The 23,644-nt window shown below is 38.8% G+C and overlaps 1 protein-coding gene across 1 annotated transcript in view; it reads left to right on the forward strand.

The window, feature by feature from the left end:
• LOC124168044 (sodium/potassium-transporting ATPase subunit beta-2-like) overlaps positions 1–23,644 on the forward strand; it is a 191,459-nt gene that overhangs the window by 154,937 nt on the left and 12,878 nt on the right. Inside the window, exon 3 of the mRNA XM_046546144.1 lies at positions 23,054–23,194. Within this exon, the coding sequence (XP_046402100.1) occupies positions 23,054–23,194 (141 nt within the window). The remainder of the gene's footprint in view (positions 1–23,053; positions 23,195–23,644) is intronic.

Below are 23,644 nucleotides of genomic sequence, written 5' to 3' on the forward strand. Positions count from 1 at the left end.
GAAAATTTTCAGTCGGGAATAGGATAGAGATAACCTGGTGTTGAGATTGAGTTCCCTCAGGCAGGATGCGCAAAGTTTGAAATTTAGAATTCATCCATAAGCCGGACGCTCGTCTCTTGGGAAAGATATAGGACATATAAGAATGGACACAATAGCCATATTATCAAAGTTAGCGAGGTCTGGTCCGCAGAAATCGGCTCCTCAGCCTGAAAAATAGAAGTTTAACATCCCATACACTACATTCTTCTTACGGCAGAAGAAGCATTTTTCTCCTTTGACTGGATATTGAAGATGGAACCTTCGTGTGGGGGAAATTGAATTTAAATAGAGGTCGAAATTATTCCATTTTTGGTCGAAAATCGAGTAATTCCTTTCTACGTTTTCGAGGTGTTCAGAAGGGACAACTTTAAAAAATGTATCCGTTGATAAGAAATACATATCTTTTTCTCAGTTTTCCGTTCGACAGACAGTAAAACAAATATTGACGAGCTAATCTTAACTAGATTAGGACATGTCTCGATAGACCTTTGGTTGATATTAAATCGTTGGTCTGTTTAAGTTTACTCCCAATGATTGCCTTCTTATCGGTGTCAGATATGCATCGATATTTCCCAATAAAACCTTCCACTACTCATATTCCTCAACCCATAAATGATTTCGCACTGCATGAACTTACATAAAAAATCAGTTTCCCAATCACAAGAAAATTTTTCGTGATATGATTCCGTGCCAACTTTTCATTTAGGTGAACATGAATTTCCACACACGATCCAAATCCTAAATGAACGAACAAAGAGTAATGGCAATATGAGACTATAATTTTTGTTAACATTCAATCTTGCAAAGTAAATGTCCCGATACATTCAATCTACGACTCAATTAAACGCAAGGGATCAATCAAGATATATACTTTGCTCTCTTGATGAGACTACTATGTGCACTTCTCACTTGAGATGAAAGTAATATAAATTTTACTCGGAAATACCGATGGTATGGACTTAAACTCAAACGCTGAAAACTATTTAAAAATTATTTAATGCAATTAGGAAAATAAGCTTGAATTTCCTTTCTTGGGGTTAGTTGATGCCATTTCTGAAGTTGAAATATGTTACATAGGCTTGCTAGCAACCCTTCGCAATGAGATGAGACTTGATGCACAAAGGTTAAGAAAAGACTTAGCTGTTTCACAAAATAAAATATATTTGCGACCGGTTTCGATACAGCGTATCATCATTTTCTTAACCTTTGTGCATCATGAAGGAGTTTCACCAAGTTACGCCAACCACCATCGCATTTATTTTGAGATGAGACTTGTTCATCTGATGCCTGCAGAAATAAATTTGACAAAAAATCATTACAATTTTGCTAGCCTGTTTTTTTCTGGGCAAGCAATATCTTTTGTTGTTTGCGTGTTAGAGGAAAATCACGAAATCTTGAATAATAAAGAATAGTTGAAGATAGAGGTAAATTAAATACAACGTTTAGCATGTAAGTATGCCTGGCAAAAGTCAGCAAGATGATTACAGGTTAGCCTTCAATAACAAGAGCAATTTTGATGCCGTTACTGTATTGCTTATTTCAAGCATCCATTCCTAGTAGGACTGGCAAGGAATTACTTTCCATCAGTCAATGAATCACGTAAGGCGTTGCTTATGATACCAATATATGATTAATAATTGAGCCTGGTAATCACGGCTGGATAGTTGCGCCTCTTCAATCTTCGATTAGCCCTGATAATTTGTTAACGTCTGAGTAAATCATCCATCCATAACGGAGATATGGTGATTCGCATGGCTGCACTTCTTTTTATAAAAATTGTCTTTCATATTACACAAACGCCATGATTTTCTCCTCACCTACTGCTTCAAACTCTCTCGTTTCCAATCATCAATTGCCTTCAGCATTACACTCCAGCACCACATCTATATTGCAATTATTCTCATAATACAAGAGTGCCTAGAAAAAGAAAGAGAATGATTTCGGCGTTCAAGAACCTAAGTATGTTCTTTCCACCGTGGTGCTTCAAAAAGGCACTAAATTTGATGACCAGCTAACATGAAAGCCACTACGTATTTGCATATATCTTTCACTAAACATAATTAAAAATTCACTTCCGGTTCTGATATAAACGTATCATCCTTAAGAGTATGCTTCTCTACACTCACATAAAAAATGCATAATAGCAGATAGTATGGAGTCTTATCGGGTAGCAAACGTATATCATCTCTACAAAATAAAACTTTCGCAGTCTCGAGTGGTATAATGCTAACTCATTTACTTTTTCCCTTGATTTACTTTGAATGATAGATTAGAAGCCATATTTACGTGAAATTTTGTCATGAAACAAGAATTTCTATTACCTTTACGATTACTTAGGACACCATAAGAAAGTCCGTCGCAAAATTCCCGCGATTATATCATTTCAAGGAATTCTCCATTTCAGGATTCAAGTCAAAACCCTTTTGATGTAAAACACTACTCTAGCAAAAACACCGAACTCTCCTTGTATTTCATGAATAGCGACTTTCCACTTACGAGAGCGGGACAATAGTACGTTAGATCTTTCTCAGCCGAAGGAATGACGTTGCAATTAAATGGAATCAAAGGTGAATATTTAAATTTCTCATTTCCCACAATATTTTCTGCAACAAGAGCTGCGGCTACCTTTCATACCACCATTGTTCAAGAGCTCAAGTGAGTTCTAAATGTCATCGCGAATCATAAATAGCCACCATTTTGGAGACCGTTCTGTGTTACCCAATGAGAAGACCACACGTCAAGTAGATCAAAAGATATGACCAGTAAAAGCAATGGCAAAAAACTGTAAAGGTAAAGCCTATGTTAAAATAACATCTGCACGTGGAGAACAGCAATAAATTACTTACAAGAATATGCTAATCTAAGGGTAGGTTCCCTATTAAATCTGAAAATTATGCCCTTAAAAATTTTACAGAAAAGTTTTTGCTGAAATAAATGCCATCGTAGGCGTTTAAAAAAGAAAATTGTCACCAAATTTTCCTGAATTTCATTTCGCTATTAATGTACGCGTTAACGCCTGCAAATTCTAAAAGATCACCATCACTACAAAGTGAAAAGTGTGTATATGTGTTCGTGGAATATGGGGAAACTAATATTTCACTGACGTAGGCATGGATAATTAATTAACTTGCAATGACACGCTAAATTTTCACTTCATTGCCTCCATTCAGGTCTGATCAGTGCCTGATTAAAAGCGAAGTTGGCTTTTAAATTTGAAAAGAGTTCCAAGTCTCACTCATATAGCTTGCACGATAAATGTCTGACATCCCACGGTGCAAAATAGGAGACAGATCATTGAAGGGATACCGTCAGAGCCTTTTTTTTCTATTCAGCGGGCATCCTTGCCCGATCCAAAATTCAAGATTCACAATAGCTCCTGTAATTACAACAGCTTCAGCGACCAAGTACTTAAGTATGTTATTTCTACCGTAGCACTACAATGGAGGTACAAAATTTTATGACCAATTGTCATAAAATCCACTACGTCTTTGTTTACGTTGTACACTAAATACAATAAATATATACTGAATATAATAGGATAAGTCGACTTCCGGTTCTTATATATATTCATATCATCCTTACGAGTAGGCATCTTTATTCTCATATATGAAATGCATGGTGACGGATGGTACGGAGTCTTATCGGTTAGCAAAAACATCATAAATCGATATTCAGACTATGTAGACCGTTATTGTGCTCCGTTCGCTTTGACTTTCGGTAATCCATCATCCCGCCTTGATTAATGCATCTTCAACTTGCGCGCATGCTCCATTTGACCGGAGAAGATGCGGCAGTAGACCCGTCGCATTAATGACGGCACCAGCGCCCTATTTGAGCCCTTTCGGCCGATGATGAGACACCATCAAAAGAACTTTATACAAAGGCGATGACTTAACCAGAAGTATCCACTGCGTTTGATGCCACTACGGTTACTAAATGTGGCTAGCTGTTACTTCCGGCTCTCAAGCAAAACAGCGCCAAAGGAGATTGTACGCAGCAACTACGATTTGATTGAAATTCAGCGTTGATCCTAGAAACAAAGTATTGGTTACTTTCATGAAACTTTCTAAACATGTCTCACTAATATTACCTCATCGATTGAAGGCCACGAAAACAAAGCTTTCCGTACTATACTTTCAGGAAATTGCAATATTTTATTGAATTTTACTTGAAAATGGTGTGAATAAAGGCTCAGATATCTGGAAAAAGGGTTAATTGAAAAATACACGTGTAATCTAAGGAAACTAATATCATCACCGTCGCAGGCGTGGGTAATTTATCAACTTGCAATGACTCGCTAAATTTTCTCTTCAATAATTCAATTCAGGTCATATCAGTAGCTGATTAAAAGCGTAGTTGAGTTGCATAAGAAACGAATTACCCACCTTCCCTATACTCTTATTTTGCCTTTCAACCGCAATGGATGTCTTTTAAAGTAGTATAAACATTGTTTCATATCATATGCGAATATCAAGTGAGGAAAAACTTGAGCAGGTAGAGCAGTTCAATTATTTGGACAGTTCATTAGAGGAAAACGGATATAGCATTAAGGATAACAAGAAGAGAACTGCGTTACCAAAGGAGGCGTATGTATTCAAAGTGATCATGAAAGTACAATCAAAGTACTCTTGGAAGACTGCCGATAACTTAAATTTACTATCATGCTAGAATTCCTCCAGATTTAGCCTCACACCACTCTCTACACACAACGGTACCTAATCTACTCTTTAGTATCCTCATTTCGAGGTAGGGGAACCGATCCCTCTTTTAGTCCCCGTTATAAACGCCCCTGTCTTAATCCTTTCCATTGGTGACGGCTACGATTTGCAGATTAATAGAAGTTTTTGGGGGGAATTTCGGGTTCGTCATATAAAGTAACCAACTACATTAACGGTAAACACGCTACTTCGACTTTATTGTGTGAAAAACACAAAACGCCATCTATTGCTACACAAAGTTCAGTAAAACTCCTATATAACGAATTTCAGGATATTCAATAACATATCACAGATATATAAATTCAACAATATATCACAGGATTTCTCGGTAATATTCCGTAAATCGTCTTTATTTAAGCAACAGATTCATAATATAACCCATCGTCCGACAAAATGCATTCAAATGGTACTCACGCCTAATGAATTTCATTTCTTTAATAATATTTCATATGTAATGAAGTTTAAACTAATTTTAACGTTAATTTGTTGATCGCCAATGTAAAATTAACATTGGCGATCATAAGAAAATCAAAAGGACTGGGACTCACCTCGTTATAGACAGGATTTCGTTATATGTGTGATCGGTATAAGCGAGTTTTACTGTATATTAAAGAAATGACATACTATATTTGACGACGTCAACATTATTTGAATTTTGCTCGTAAATGATGCTTTACAATTTGCCATCGTGGTCAGGAGGGAGTTGTTAACAGAATAAGTACGAGGAAGCGTCGAAAGACGAGGCGTGGAGCATCATAGGAGGCGATGCAAATTTGTAGAAAGTAGGGCAAAGCGATCCGGCGCAAATAATAGTTTTCCCTGCCAAGGGAGTTCGCCTCTTCACAATGGGGGAAGGGGGTGGTGACAGCCCCCACCCAAAGGGGGAAAAGAAAGATGGTTCCGCAGCAAAAGAGAAAAACTGCGTGTATCCTTCCGCTACGGAAAAAACCCGCGCCAAAAACAGAATACGCACGCGCGCATTACGCACGGACACAGTATAGCCAACTTATGAAATTGATGGAAAGTTTTTTTCGGTCTTTGGGAATTCTATTAAAATTTTACTAAATTTCACTAGTCAAATAATACGACCATCCATGATTGATACTAAACAATCCACTTGCTGATACTATGTTATTTATTTAACTATAACATTTTATTTCGAAACTCAGTCAATATTAACGGTAATATAATGATTATTTATTGACACGGATGTTGTACTGGACGAGGAGACAAAGAATTTCCACACCACCAATGTTACTACAGCCTGGGTAACAATAAAACTTGACCCTTTTATTTCCAATCCTGGCGAAATTTTTTTACTAGAATTGCGAAAAGAAATAAACCTCAAATTTCAGGAGTAAAATAAAACAACCTTTCTTTTTTTGCCACCGTGAATCAATTCTTTAGCTGTGATATAAGTTGTGAAACTCGAGTCACTTTGATATTGTAAGGGAAAATTAGACGCATCCGAAATGGATCGTTAGAAACTGAGATTGATATGATGAGACTTTTTAATTCCAACATGAAAGTTCTGACAAAGGAAATTTTGCGCCCTTACAAATACGCGTGGAGATTTGGTCAATCGGGGAATCCAAGAACCAATCATCTGCATTCAAATGTTAATTAGGGAGCTTTGATTAACGTTCCTTAGCTCGGTGTTAAACTTAGGGCACTCAGCTACAAGTGCTGCGTACGTTAAGCTCATGAAGCCGGATGCTGAAGCACCTGCGCGTGAATTCTTCACTACACCCGGCTCAACTCAACCGAATCAGATGAGAACAAAATCCACCAGATGAGGTTCTGGAGATTGAATTGGCAACAAGAGCGAATGTGTTACCAGCTCAATGTAAACCTACGTAACTGATAAATACTTCATTAATGACGTAAAACCGTAACTAATCGACTATCATTTATGTCCAACATGGATGCAGTGGCGCCGACTCCATGGGGACTGAGGGGGCCCAAGCCCCCCCCAAAAATTTGTTATGGGTGTGAGGAAAAAATATGTCAGGTTTTTCGATTTTCCCAGTTTCCAGATACCGAGATTCGAGTTATCAGGGTTCTAATGTTGATCATATGACTCTTCTAAAATGCTTAAAAAACTTAAAACTCACTACTGATAAAATTTTCCGGGACAAGATCCCCGGTTTGGACCCCCCCAATATTTTTTGTAAGTCGGCATCCCTGCATGGATGTCTTACCAGAATCATATTAATCCTTATTATTTTAGTCCTAAATTATCCTTTATAATATTAAACTAATAATCCATATTTTTATAAAAGAGTAAGGAGTGATTACGTCCAATCAGTTTAACGGAATACTGACTCAGCATAATATTTCCCATGATAAAATCTCTGTAAAAAGAAGACAAGACAGATTAATCATGTGACACAATGGTCTTTTCATAAGCAATAGCTTAGCAACAGATGGAAGGGAAAAAACGGGACTTAATTGCCTACAATGCAAGCCTAGTGCAGGTAACGAACGATGTACAACAACAAAGAAATTCTGACAGTGCGAAAAGATTATCACTGATCTCTTAACGGATTGGCATATTTCGCATGAAACTGCACCCGTTCTAACAGAAGCAAGGTTCAGCCATAAACACGGCCATCAGGAAAAAAATTGTTGGTGTTTACCCATACACTTCACACCTTGACCAGAAGTTTCAGGCCATGCAAATTGCTTGCAATTATGAAAAGCATAAGCTGAATTAGAGCCAAGTCGCTAACTTTCTAATAATGGCGAGGATCCAATTGCTAGAGAAAATTAACGTTTGCGGATTGAATGCTTGATATCTGGGTAGGAAAGAAACTGATAGACGAACAAATGGGAGAATAACCTTTAGCAAGAAAGAGCATAGTTTTAGGTATAATGTACATGTAAGTTTAAGAATAATTTCCTCAAATTATTCTTAAACTTACATGCCGGCCTCGGTGGCGGTGGGGTAAAGTCCTCGCCTGCGAATCCGTAGGTCGTGGGTTCGAATCCCACCTGGGTAGGCGATTCCTAACCAGGGCATGGATGTTTGTGCTGTGCTTTGTTAATGTTGAAGACCCGTTGTAAAGGCCACAATGTGCTGTTTACGGGGAATTTGGAAATAAATAAATAAAAATAAAATAAATAAATTTCTGTCGCCGTTTTTGAAGTCTCAGCTGTGAGGGCAATGAAATATCGGTACACTATCATGATACACAGTATCATAGTACACTAGCTACTGATATCATAAATATTAAAAGATCAAGTATTTATCGATTAATCGAAAAACGTTTCCTATTACGACCAGTTACTTTCAGAGACTTTTAATAATAAACGTTGTATTATCAAACATATTTTAATAATGATAAATAAATAGTTGTAAGACAATTAAAAAAATAGATATTAGAGAGAACGTCGATTTATTTGTACCAATTTTCGCTCAGAGGGTTTTGATACCCCTTCCCTTGAGAAGGTCACTGACAAATACGAAGACCAAATTTTCGACAGTAAAAAAACGGGAGATCAACAAGTACACAAAATTATATCATAAAACCCTACCTACGTTTATGGAGTCTGACAAGAGGAGACACTCTGAATTATATTCTGTATGTATTCCTAGATAAATACGAAAAATACACAGAAAAACATTGCACGAAGGGTTCTTATGTCATTGCCAGGAAGACAATTTGACGACAATGAAAGTTCACGGAAATGACTATAGGGGGGACAATCAAACAAGAATATTCACATTACTCTAGAAACGAAAAATTACCGCGAATTCGATAATCACGCACGGCACGCGACTTATCGAAATACGATAAGTCACGATGAAAGAAACGATGCAGCTGATATCGTGTTGCCTTTACGTAATATTTTTTCCACATCTCTCCGACTACTACAATTTTCTTATCTCGCGAGCAGGCATTTGTTTACTCTTCGAATCTAATGGGGCAATCGTCCAATTATACGGCAAGCCACGCTCTCTCGCGAGAGCCGGCATGGAATATCGTGGATACTTACGCACGTCTTTTAAGGCTCTCGCCTCAAAAGAGGTCGCCCACCTCCCATCCCGTCAGGTTCATTTCGAAACGGAAAACGCAAGTTTCCACGCCGCTCCGCACAGCGTGTTTACTTACGACGCGATAATTGCCGACGTATATTTCTCTCCCGCGCCCGCACAATGATTTATCGTCTTCACGAGGGGCTGATTGGTTGGGAACACATTGAGGAGGGTGTACCCGCGTCACACCTTGCCACTCATTCTCAATTGGATCTCCAAACGGATAGGAAAGCGACCGGGAGATTCTTGTATAGCAGATACCACGGCATCCGTAGGAAACGGCAACTTTATTTCTACAACAATTCGGCTCGAGAGATTGAAAGGTCTCTTGGATATTTCAATTTTACTTCTACCACTAGTTTTTTACGTAACGCGACCCGGATTTCGATGATTAATCATCATCTTCAGGCGTAAATTATGATGCATTTATCTTACTATTGTTACCTAGTTATCTAACGGAGGAAGAGATGAATTTTAAAACGGACGCCAGAATAGGGGGAAATGATGGGTAAAGATATTCGTTTATCAGAGTGCTGTCCTGACTTTCAATAATGTTTAAAATTTCCAACTGCTCTCTAGAGTCTAATTCACGGTGGTCATTGCATCATTGTAAAATGTTTATTTTAAAAATTGCTCCTAGGGCAGTAACATATTAAGTGTTTAGCAAAATTACTTTTATCATCTTTGTAAAAAAAACCAGTGGTATTAGTAAAAGTGAAATATCCAAGAGGCCTTACAAATAAATACCACACAGTGAGGAATGAGTCAGAGAATTTTGTTCGAGAGATTGAATTGGAAACGAGAACGAATGTAGGTATTATTGATGACGTTGGGTGACGTTTATGAGTTTGATATTAGAGCTGGGAGATATTGATGAGTTTGAAGATGTTGGGTGTATATTCAATGTCGATGGCTTAAAAAATCATCACTATTTTTATACAAGAATAAGCATTTATTACGTCTAATGACGAAATATTATCTACAAATATTATTTACCGCGATGTAGATTATGGGGGATCGGGTTGGTCTAGTGGCAAGAGTGATGGCTTCCCACCCCGTACTATCGGGTTCAAATCCCGGCGGAGACTGAGAATTTTCAGAGAATTCCAGACCCCTGCTTTAGCGTTGTGTAGAGGACAATTCAAGAACAACACTTCGTCCGTCGGATGGAACGTTGAGCTGGGGGCCCCTTGGCGCCTTCCGTAAAGAGCAGGCTAACGCCAACGCCGAGTTTCTCTCCATCCTTCCCTCTATACACCACATTGAATGACCTCAGTTGTCGGTCCTCCAAGAATACATTATATTCTCAATGTACACCTCCCATAACCGGTAAAATACTTAAAATTACCTAGAAGCGCAACCAGTGCTGAAAAATCTTGCATATACATTTCTTCCAACACAGTTATTGTATAAATATTTTTATTTTTTGCGAAATTAAAATGTTACATTTTAACCATCATTGTTCCGACAAACTTCAAAGGATATTATAAATATACTCCCTAAGAAGAGAACTATTGTATAAGAACTCTTTAATGATATCTCCTTCATTCCCTTTTCGTTTCCTAGCTACACCAGTGGCTGATAGAGGGCTCATAGGTTTTAGGAGGTATGTGCGATAATTCAGGTGGTGGTAGGGGAGAATATTTTAAGCATTTTTTGTCCATACACATGGGGTCGCAACTCCTTAGTTACAGAGCCATGGCAAAGCAAACATCTTTTTCGATGGTTTATTAAACGAGTCCTTGAACCAGTATCAAAAATACAATTGCATAATCTCACCCGTTTTAAGATTAATTGTTTCAGACAAAATTATAATCGAGTATTTTCGTCCAATATTAATTATTTAGAGCAAGAACGAGGGAGCGGTTACGAGAACTTTGAACCAGTATCAACAATACAATTACACAACCGCACCCATTTTAATATTAACTGTTTAACTTAGACAATTATAGTCATGTATTTTCGTTCAACCTTAATTATTTAATGTCTTTCAAAATCCGTAGTATTAAATAAAATGTCGAAAAGGTAATAAAAAAAGTTAACGGGGTAAATCAATAAAAAAAGTTTTGCTTTGCCATACATGGGGAATCATAAATTCTATTCATTTCCTAGCTACGCCAGTGGCACATATAATATTTATGTGGAGCGATGGCTTGATGAAATCGAGGCGGTGCGAAATCTCTTGGAAAGCGTTAGGGTTGCGGAGGCTTTGGGGAAGGGTATAAGGAAAGGGTTTGGGTTAGACCTGAAGGGGGAGGGATGGTAGGGGTTCGATGCGGGGGCATGGGGGTGGCGCCTCCCCTACTGCCCTCCGCGGCTCTGTCTCCTTTCTGGGTCGCTCGATAACGTCAGGCGGCCTCTATGCCAGCCAAAGTATTGATTTCCGTACGGCACGCGGGGGGGCGCCGTACGCAATCACACTCGCCGAGGTGGAGGACGCGGAATGCTAGAGAGATAGGCGAGTATATATTAGTCGAAATCGATCGCCAGTCCCCCACGGAGGAAACCACGAATTGATGTATTTACAGGCACAGTGGCGCCGACTCCATGGGGCCTGAGGGGGCCCAAGCCCCCTCAAAGATTCGTTTCGGGGGGCGGAGCCCCCTCAATAATTCAAGAAAATAATTAAGTTATATTATGCTTTGTGAAATTACAAAAATATATTGTTGATTTTTATTTCCCATGTTTGACGATAGTTACCTTTTAAATAAATTCAACAATGTGTGTTGAAACAAATAATTATAAGGTTAAGAAGGTTAACTGAATCAAGTAGTGTGAATCATGGTAGTGTTTCGGTGCTGCGACACACTTTGGATTTAACCTCTTCCCGGGGAAAGACCTCCGATATGGGCCCCCTCAATATTTTTTATAAGTCGGCGCCCCTGTACAGGCACACAGCCAGGTAAGGGGCGGGCTTTGGGGCCTCCAGCCCTTCCCCCCGGAAGATTTTCCCCGTGTGACTGCGATTTGTGGAAAAACTGTGCCTTATACGATGTTTTGAGTAAAACGAAAACTGTACTCAAAACCATCAACCACAATTTTAGCAAGAATCGCTCGAAATTAAAATTTATGAAGATTAAGGGAAGGGTAGGGAAGGAAGGGTGGAGAGAAACCCGGCGTCGGCATTAGCTTGCTCTTAACGAAAGGCGCCAAAGGGACCACGGCTTAACGTCCCATCCGACGGACGGAGTGTTGCGCTTGAAATGTCCTCCACACAACATTCAAGTAGGGATCGGATAGTCTCTGAATATTCTCTGCCACCGCCGGGATTTGAACCCGAGCCCACGGGGTGCGAAGCCAACTTTATCCAACACACCAACCCTATCCCCCTGTTCCTTCGGTTTAAACGTATAGGCTATGAATATCACCACATTTTAGTTTATTTAACGAAATGTCTGATTTTCCGATGAGTGCGAATTAGCGAATTACCAGTATAGGCAATCCGCACACCATACAATCACACTCCCGCCCTGAAGAAAATTCCTGGCCACGTGCCTGTGCATTTAAATCCTGGTCCCCCAGCCTACGTCCCCTAATAGGGACGCAGGCAGGGTGACCTCCCTGTGTTAGGGAGTTAAAATTCTCCCCAAGGGCCGAAGTTGGTCGCAGAAAATAGAGATTACACAATGAAATAAATTTCAGGGTCGCGAAATCTTTTTTTTTTCACACGATTTTATACACGATGAATGATCATGTGAATGAAATCACTAATTTCTAACCAAAATCCGGGCAAGAATTAAAAAAAATACTAATTTTCTCTGTCCTATAATATTTCAGGGGGTTAAAAACGAGAAAATGGATTTTTAAAGATAAGACACAAAATTTTTCATATTAAATATATCTCATTTCAAAATTTATGGAAGTCGATATCCCAAAATGAAAATTAAATAATTGGTCAAGAAACAGCTATCTTGACTGATTTTTCGACATACAACTTTGTAAGCTGGGATTCCTACATACGATTTTATGGACGACATTACAGATACGACTATATTATTATTACTATATTACACAAATCGCTACAAGTTGCCTATTTGCCATGTGGTAACAGTTAATATGCAATGAAAATATAAATCACCAAATGAAACTAGATCAGTAAAATCGAAAATTTAAAATTAACAATGAAATTAGTTTTCCATGCTAAGTTTTTTGGCTGAAACACTTCTGCAGTCCATTCTAATCATCAATTGTCCTGTTAAGATATGAGAACTTTTTTACGCTGGTCCTTTGTGGCCGGTATTTCATCTTGTATAGGCGATCATTTCTACCTATATAGTTCGGGTTTTCGATCTAATATCGCAGTTCCCCCCATGCTTTTTCCCCCGCAAATGTGAGGAAGTGTGCAAAGCCTAGTGAGTACCATCCAGGGGCGAATACAGGATTTTTTTACTAGGGAGGGGGGCACAAGGGCCTCATAGGCAAACGACCTTATCATACTTGAGAGAAAAACAAGATACAATAATTACGGAACGAAATATTCACTTTATTTTAACATAAAAGTTATTAACATGAAATTAAATATTGAGGCTCTGTAATACTAGGCTCCGTAATTATGTATGCACATGTAATAGGCTCCGTAATTAACAAAATAAAACGAACGTAATGATAACAGTATTAACATTTTTGTCCAGTTTTTAAGCGTCTGGGGAGGGGGGACAAGCGCCCCCATGTCCCCCCCCCCTAAATCCACCTATGGTATCATCCCAGTGCTTGCAGCTTGTTTAGTGACATTCGCAGTCTTTATATGCTTCCCCATCACATACCTTGCTGCCTTTCTTTGTACCTTCTCAATGAACATGGCTCAGGTTTTACTCATGCCATTTTCTGGACTAGATATTCAAGATACGCCTCAATGGAATGATTTTTTGAGATACTACTTTGCGACTAGTATCATTCGATGTGTAATACTATTGGCGTGGATACTGGAGAGCAGGATTTTAGACAGTTATAAGAGGGGAGGTGGGCACGTAGGAGAACCGTCTGGCCAGCTACCTACCCCACCTCACCGTCGACCCAGACGACTTAAAAGGGGGGTCCTGCTTGTAGGGGGCTCCCTACCGTTCGATCTAGAAACCAAGGGGTTCGCGACGATGGAAACAGGTGCACAACCTTCGTACGACCTTTGACTCGCGCACTTTCACTTCATCGACTAGTTGTTTTGAAGGCCAAAATCGGAGATTCCTGTTGACAAATATTCACATTTTACTTTGTAGCGTGGCAATTACCGTAGTAGCCTCTGCGATAGGTCATTTCGCTTCAGACCGAAGAGTTCCAGATTCGAATTCCGGGCAATAGCGATGCAGCAGGCAATGGCGAGGGAATCCTAATGCTCAACAAATATTGTTTCACGTTAGATATGGTGAAATTACAACTCTGTTGTGCTAAATAACCTACACGATAGCAAAAAACTATCAAACTAATAAAAATTAATAATTTTTGATGAAATTTAGGGGGTCATGACCCCTGTGACCCTCCCTGATTCTGCCCCTTGGTGAGATTAGATACGCAGCCTTGATATTAAGAATTCCATGACACTGTTTGGTAGGTGGAAAGTCTACTTAGATTGGGAGAGAATACTATAAGCCGTTAGGATAGAATAATGTTGGGTTGACCAAGGAGGGGAAAAGAGATATGGGTCACGAATAGAACGAGGATTAATGGTCCTTGGGCATAATCCGACATGCCTACATCAAAATTTCGATATCCATTCGCTCTTTTATGTAATTTCGAAGGACGAATAAGTGTCCTGTATACAATCACCATGCCCTGACCCAATCCGAACCCAACTCACCTCGGCATAATCCGGCGTTGTTTCCGATTATCTTTTGTCGCCTATGACGGTTGATGCACTGTAAAAGTTATCCATCCGAACTCAAGAAAAGTTCCATAAATTTTTATTCTAATTTTTGTCGCAGCGCTTTCGCTAACCCCTAGGATTGTTTAGAATGTGCAATAATTTATGGGTCCTAAATTTGTGAAGCTGCGACGAAAATTGGCAATTCGGTAAAAGTAAACCGTTAAGGGAAATCCAAGGTAGGAAGGGTGACAGGCCGAGGTGATTATTATCATAAACTACCACGTAAAACTAACAACTACGATACACATCAGTTCTTCCTACTGATGCATGTCGCAAGTTAAAAATAAGTTTGTATATCAAGGGTGTATATTACTACATTTGACAACGTCGAATTCACGTTCCGATGAAAATATCGACGAAGACTTTGGAAACGTTTAATATGATAATCACGGGAGTAATAATTTATTAGAAGTATTCGGGGAAAGTGGTTACCAGTGGTTACCATAGAGGTAATATCGAAAACAAAAACATAAAATTTATTCCATTTATTCAAGCCCTATTATGACGTTTATTATAACCAATTATGAACTAATATTGTCTTCATGAGGAGGTGAAACTACTTTATCCGGCTTCGTGGTGGCCAATGTTGGCACACATGCGTAGAAGCCAAGAACCGCCCAGCACATTAAGCATCAAATGGATATCAGAAAAAAATACCCCGACTAATTTGACGACAAGCGACACCTAACGCTCTGCATCACCGGAAACATTTTAAATATTTAGATGAAAAATGAAAAATCCTCGGATAGCTCCTTACCAGCACGGAAGGGTACGTATCTCTCTTCCCTTCAATCTCCCAACGTTTTGGTTTGGCCTACGACCGTTTTGGCCTGAAGTAGGGCTTTATCGATTGGTTTGATTAATGATGTTATTCCCGTCTTCGGTGGTCGGCCCAAGAACCATCGATTGTCATGTCGGAGGACGGTTGTGGTGAGCTTGGCCCGTCAAACCGATGTAACGTCATTTCATGAAGGATGATACGATGCCAGTGCTACCGAAAATTAAACGGGGATGGTACGGTATTATCGATTCCTCATTTTTCCACCGATCTCCACCAAATTTAGGATTTATGACTTATTTCACATTATAAACAATCTTAGGCATGGAAAAAAGCTGTAGCATAACTATTTAATTATGATAAATATGGTACATATCTTGATTAGGAAGTGGTTACTTTTACGAGGAGGCAGCCATCTTGTTTGACGAAAGACGATCGAAAACAAATTATAGTAGTAGGTAATGGCAGGGAATGAGAGGGAAATTTGGATATTTTAATCAGCGGTGAACAAGGTAACGGGCCTGTGGAGTGAAACAGGGGTGCTGGGGTGGGACGGTACTCAGGCGGGGATGAGCAATTATGAGGGGAAATCTTCCGGTGCAGGCCACTCCTACGAAAAGTCATTCTGGAAACCATTGATGAAACGATTTCCCGTTCCTTTTAGTACAACCCGTCCTACCCAACCCGCCCGGGCGATCTTACGTTTGGGTACTCCTGCGAAAAAACATTATCGAAACCATTGATAAAACGATTTCCCGTTCCTTTTAGTACAACCCGTCCTACCCAACCCGCCCGGGCGATCTTACGTTTGGGTACTCCTGCGAAAAAACATTATCGAAACCATTGATGAAACGATTTCGTCCTTGTAGTACAACCCGTCCTACCCAACCCGCCCGGGCGATCTCACGTTTGGGTACTCCTGTGAAAAAACATTATCGAAACCATTGCTGAACTCCATCGTTCTAAGTTCAATCAACGTTTGAAAAGCCTCGCCGATCGTCTTTTGTCAAACAAGATGGCTGCCTCCTCGTAAAAGTAACCTCTTCCTAATCAAGATATGTACCATATTTATCATAATTAAATAGTTATGCTACAGCTTTTTTCCATGCCATCGATAATACCGTACCATAGCCAATTAAACTTTCAAGTTTTAATGGACCAGTTCGCGCACTCAGAATAACTGTCGTATAAAAAGGCATTACATTTGTGGACTAACGGGTGAATTATTACACGTTCTCCAAGGATAATAATTCAACTAATATCTCGACTAACTCATTTAAAATGCATATAGTTAAAATGAAATTAGCAAATTTTCGCTCTCGGTGTAAGTTTAAGTTAAACTATGACGTACTGGATTTCGCGCATGAATTAAGGGCCATAAATACATCTGGGTGAGCTCTACGTTACCCAATCAGAACAAACCTGAGCCATTGGGAAAAAAATAAAAATGGGCCTGAAATTATTATTTTTAACGATTTCATCACTGGATAAGTAGATATTTGCATGCAAAAATTAAAAAAAATGTAACACAAAGCACTTCAAATTAATTCAGATGACGCACAAGTACTTCGTAAAATTTATGTGATATTAGTTTTATTCGTTCGCAGGAATACGTTGATTTCATTAAGTTTCACCACAAGCCGTTAATATTCCACAAATTATAGGCGCAGAAATAAAATCATCTCGAAAATTTGTTACTATAATTGCATTGACTAGAAAAAAATGCATTCGTTGGTTAACTTACTGCATACGTTGAGATAAAGCTAATGTGTATTGTGGGTTGCGTACCTCATAGGAGATGGAATCACTGTAAGCAATGCATTAAATTATTTATCAGATGAGAAATATGTATTTAACTTGCATAAAGAGGTTTCCATACCGACATCCACTGTGGGCACTGGCAACTTAAAGCAACAATTTAGTTAATTTGAGGAAGTTCCATTGAAACACACGGCATTGACTGTGGCCTCGCGCACGGGCGACTTTTTAGTTACTGCAACTAAATAATTGCGTCCGGACTTATTCCAAGGGTGAGTGAACTATTACCTGCAAGAATAGACCAAGTAGGTTTTTAGCAACTAAATAATTGCTTTGAAAGTGTGCGGGGGCCCTTACTGGTGTCTTTTTGTCTCAAAACTTGGCCACAAAACCCAAAAAAACGAAATGGTGACGTTTTTTTAATCGCATTTTCGAAAATTTCGAGGGAAAAATTCTAGCAGAAGATATCAATGGATAGGGGAAAATATCGCAGCTGTGACATCGATATGAGTTCACAGATTTTAAATGGTTATTGAGAATCACGAGACAAAAAATGGTGGCTAAAGGAGACATCCTAATCACCACCGACTCCTAAATCACATCGAACTCCAAAGATTGCATAAATCGGCAAATAAGGGAGTGGCCAGATTAAACTCAATAGTAAAAAAGCTCCTATTAGGAGTATTCAACTCTCAAGAGATTGTCGGCAGGCATTTCACAGTCCCTAGTAAATGATGGGGAAAAGACGCAATTAAGAACTACAAACAAGACAATGTAAACATCTCAGGAGAGATAAAGTAGTATCGGTAGTCTTCGCAACATCTGTACCTGTCATTCCTGTCAAGGAGTCTTGGGTGGTTAATTAGGCCAAGATATGAGCCTTTGAAAGATAAGAGGGAAGTAAAGCAAGCGAAGGAGCTAGTGGAAAAAGAAAGGCGAACTCCGTGATTCCCAACGTCTACCTCTCGAGCAAAGCATGGCCAAGTTGAAGCGAAGCCCGTTTTGAAGGATAGCACATACAAATGCATGAATGCAAGACGGTTAAATAGCCGCATTTCTTATTCTACAATGGTTGCAAACCCGCTATAGAGAAATTTACCATCGTCCCTGAAAACAGTGACGTAACTAGAGACATGCTTTGTGGGGGGATGAGGCGGATTAGTGGGGGCAACCCCCCCAGGAAATGGGGAGTTCAGGAAAATTTTTGAAAAATAATATACCTGATAATGCATTTTACATTATTTTGGCGCTTATAATTTAACTTTAAACAGAGGCAGTTATTATGTATCAAATCCAGACAAGATTTTTAAATAAATTTTTGATTTCTCTGATGCTTTGGGGGGGATACATCCCATCATCATAGTTACGCCACTGCCTGAAGACGATGGCCCAGTAGGTCTTCGACACTTCGAAGGGTAGAATTAAAGTTCCTGGCCCGGAAAAGTTCACAATCTTTCTTCAAAAAGATGATATTTGAATATGGGAATTTTCTTTCGACGTTTATAATGGCTATAAAGGCCGTTTTACACCGGGAACTTAATTTCGCAGGTTATAATTGGATTTATTTTTCATTATGGCGTGCAATTTTCACGAGTGCGAGAACGAAATTAGAACAGGGGCCATTTTGCCATTTCACGTCCATGCATTCTCGCATGCATTCTTGCAATTCACCGCTTCACACGACGCAATTTTGACTGCGCCTTCGTGCACACGTCAGATTGTGCAATTACATGCCTCGTGTAAAACGGCCTTAAGTAACACGCGGTCAACGTCATGCAAAACATTGGTACTTACGGGAGTCAAGAAATCAGATTAACATACGAGAAAATATACTCATACAGAAACTAATTATTCACGAAAATCATTCATATAAATAGCTCAATTAGACAAAATTTAATTAGAAAAACACGAGAATATTTCAGGAAAGAGTGAAATAGAATAACGAATATTGTCATTCTCCGCGTCACTTTGTCCAGGGAAAAATACAAACATGAATACAGCAACACCCCCGAAAACACACCCAGTGAAATAAAGAAGCGTGCCTTCATTTAGGCCAAAGAAGCAGATCTCCATGAAAAAAGCCACATATTAGCGTTATTTTCACGAAAAAAATCCACCCAAACAGCCTTAAAATGCAAAATATTCATGTCAATCACATATAAGGTAGGCATCGTATAATCTTTGGCAAAGCCTGATTCACCTCATTGTAAGTTAATTTCTTTCAAGGATCTCATCAAATGATTGCACAAATTATCCTAAAAACTATCAAAAAAATAAAGGCTATAATAGCGAACTATTATATTTCATTCGATTAAAACGGGCTATTTTTTATTGGTGAATATATTTATGCATCTACCCGGGCGTGCATATGCATCATGTATACAGCGCCTTAACATACGAACTACCTATTTACAGAACGGGAGACCCATAGATCATTCAAAATTATCATATATTTTTGTCAATTATTGTGTAATACTTCTAGGTAGTGAATACAAGTATTAAAGCCTTAAAATACCCGCCATTAACCAATTTTTCATCGATTAGGTAAATGCGCCCCCAAAGGTAATTTTTTGGGAAGTAGGCAACCCACAACGCGTATCCACAATATTTCTTAATTTTTCCATCTTTCTTAATTTTTAAAGAAAAAACCAGATGAAAGAATTTATACAAATCAAAGGACCAACTATCTGTCAATATAATGTAGCCCTTTGAGAGAACAAACCATCAAAATCAATCAGGGATTTTGCCCTTTATAAGTGGTAAATAGATAGCGAGTCTTCCAATGTAAGCATTAAATATTTAAGGTAATCAGATGCTCAATTCACTGTAAGGGGTATAGCCGCTAGAAGAGCCTTGTCATGCTTTCACGACATTGTTCTTGAGGCTCTAGTTGGAGGGCCTAAGCTGAAAGGGGCAGATGAGTGAAGACAAATGATTTATACTCTATGGAATCTTCAGCCTTGTAAACACTTGACGGTGACTCTGCAAAGGTATGCCACAGGCTAGTTTGCAGTAAATACTTCGAACATTATACCTTCAAATCAATTGAGTTAAATTAATTAGTAGGTGCAGAACTATAAAATAAGAATTACATACTAGCATATTTAGCTTTTCCATAACGATACCTCCACTGCACAAACGCTTTACAATCGCCAACAGAATCCAATACGCTCATCTAGTAGCCAAATAATAAGAACTGGCAGTAGCGGAAGCATAAATGCTCATCTCCAATTCTCCAAGCTGTAAAGGTGAGCGTTTGTGCTCTGGCTATAGCCAGCTGAGCGCATCCATATTGTTGGGCTCATAGAGAGCGGATTTGATTCGATGGGCGATTATTGAGTGTTTGTGCAATGGAGGTATCCATAATTTTCCGTTAGCTTTGACAGCAAACCCCAAGGTTGGTTTGGTGGCTAATGTTTTGGCTTCCTACCCGAGTGATCCAGGTTTAAATTCTGATGTTAGCAGAGATTTATCCAAGATTACCCAATCCCTAATTCACTGCTGTATGCAGGGAATTTCAAGAACAACAATCTTGTTCATTAGATGAGATGTAAAACCGTGGTCCCCTAGTCATCTTTTGTCGAGAGCATGTATCGGCTAATGCCACTGCCCGGTTTCCCTTCCTTCCCTACCTTTCCCTGTAGCAGAATGACTTAAGCAGTAGCTTGCCTCCTCTAAACATCTACCTATCAATGATTTCTCGGAATACTGAACTTCTACTACTAGTATAATCCACACACCATATCTGCCTAACCTCATCTCAATGCATTGCATCAAGGTCCTAATTTTAAGAGCTCGCCCCTAATTTTGGAGACACCAGAAATTTGACAAAGTTTCAAAGACTAAAACCAGGAATCAAACCTGGGCTGCCTAATGGGAGACAAGGATAGAGCTGCCAGTATAATATGGAAATCGTGGGAGGAGTATCACCTCCATACCTATCAAGGAAATCAATTAACATTCACCTACTTGCAGTGAAACTAAAACTAAGAAGAAAACTAAGGTTTACAGCTCATGACACTGGAATTCAAACCATGAGTGAGGAAGGGGAGAGATGGGAGGATTCCAATTGTATCATTACAGAGAAAGAGAGAGTTTGCATAAAGACAAGAAGAGACTGAAGGATTACTTATGAGGATTGAGTATACATGTACAAATTTCCTGCAAGTGCCTTTGCCTGTATAATAGGGCAGTTTACTATTTCTTTTTCGTTGCCTAAATGGAAATATTATTACTCCTGAAGAACATATTTCATGTACTAAGATTTTTTAATGATGATATCTTTTTTCCGCGATTAATTGAAAAGTGAAAAATTTCTAGCACGCAAAAACGCGACAGCTAAGTATGAATGCTGGGAAAAGCCAGTATGACATCATTCTGGTTCCGGCTGCTGCCATGTGAGGGCACCTTAGTGTGGGGCTATGAGTGCCGCTACAATGCAGGCTGCTAGCAGGTAGCTGAGTACCCTGATAGCAGGTAGCGCTTCGCTTAAATAAGGATTGTTAATACCGTATCAAACAAAGGAAAATTTCTGACCGTAGGCAATTTTAATAGTTGATTATTAAGAGATGTTTCCCAGAGCTCTGTGCCTCATGCATGCAATGGTAATCTTAGATGATGTAAAACTCCTATCTAATAGTATAGAAACTAGGTCCCTGTGACGTCACGTGGAGTGGCATCGCATGGGTGCCAATCTGGCCTTTTTCAAATGCGGTCAAAATTGACCATTGCCATTCGAGTAAACTGGGATTTCTAAAACCAAATAATTTGTATATTATGAATACACTAATTTTGGGTGACGAATTGCAATCAATGCCTTTCGTTTTCTTTGATGAAGGAAACTACCATATTGTTGTTTCCGTGCAGTTGTAGGATAAATTCTCAATGAAACATATATGCGTACAAAAATGGAACTGGGCACTTGAAATCCATAAAGATACACAGAGATACACAGGGTAGAGTATTAAGTGTCCAGATGTGTGTTAGGAATATGAGATGCACTGATCATGTCTCAAGGGTAGAAGATGGAAAAATTGAGATCTTAAGTGAAAGACAGAGTGGTTAGCATACAATCAAGATTACAGAGGATGTGTAACAGAAGAAAGTCCATAAGGTTAATGAAGCAATCAAAGAGACTTGGAAAATTGAGGGCAGCAGTTAACAAATTACTGGATGGAATGGCTTATGGCGACAATGAGTTGATGAAACAAACTTCTAGGCCTTAGCACAGCTTCAATTTTGCTACTGTTAGTGCTGGAATTTCTTTCTACAGGAATTTTAGGGTTTGTCACAATATCAAGTGATATAATTTTAAGCAAATTTTGCTCTACGTTTCATTTCCCATAATAGATTATGAATTACTTTGCATATTGGTATATCAAATATTAAATCATAAAGTTTCATATAGGTACATATTTCACTATTTCACCACTAACAAGTTACAGTACCAAAGTGTCACCACCAGATAATTGTATTAAAACTTTGCAGTGTGTTAGACAATGAGATTTGAAGCCACAAGTGTTTTTGCTAAACCATCCATTGGGTCTTAGTTTATGATATATTTGTCATAGTAAGAAGGCATTATTAAAATGCCTATATTTATCCAACCCATGATACAATAACACTATGCATATAATGGCAATGTTGCCTGAGACTCTCCTTCTGTAGCTAGGCTCCATGAAGTGCAGAGGAGAATATACTGCCATTATTTTGTGTCATTGTTGTGTCACGGGTTGCATAAATTGAGGCGTTTTGATACTTTCAATCGACGTTATCTCAAAAACTTATGCCTATAGGATGCAAATATAAGAATAATAATAATTTTAACAAATGACTAATTTTTTCTTTCCTTTCTCTCATTACAGCTAAAATTGTGCTCTTCTATATCATATTTTACACTGCCTTGGTTGGCTTCTTTGCTGCTATGCTGGTTGTCTTCTACCAAACACTAGACCCGAAGATTCCAAAATGGCAACTCACTAGTTCTCTAATTGGCAGCAACCCAGGTAAGTAACCACACTGAATGTCTTCCTTTGAAAGGTTAACAATAAACATATGGCTAAAAGCTAAGATAGCTCATGTGATTTAAAATTGATATTTCTTGGCCATTTATGGCCGAGAATTTATCCAATTGTAGATGCTTTTGTACACCTAGCATGTATGCTAGGTTTTATGGTTAGCACCGCGTGATATCTCATTTTTATAGCAGATTGGCTCATTTCTGAAGATTTTGGGGTGTTTCTTTGGGTTGAGGAGTCATGGGAGTTTGAACCCACCAGAAAAATAAATATAAATTATGATATACATAGAATACAACTTATACTACTTGATGTACTCTCACATATTTTTCCATATTTTAATATATACTACAAAAGAGAATCATACGTAGTTTTAACCCTTTTACTGACAGCCCATTTTATGGTGGGTGGGATGTATGAACCCTGTCAAGACTATTT

This window comes from Ischnura elegans, chromosome 11 (genome assembly GCF_921293095.1).
Source record: "Ischnura elegans chromosome 11, ioIscEleg1.1, whole genome shotgun sequence".
In the NCBI taxonomy this organism is placed as follows: domain Eukaryota; kingdom Metazoa; phylum Arthropoda; class Insecta; order Odonata; family Coenagrionidae; genus Ischnura; species Ischnura elegans.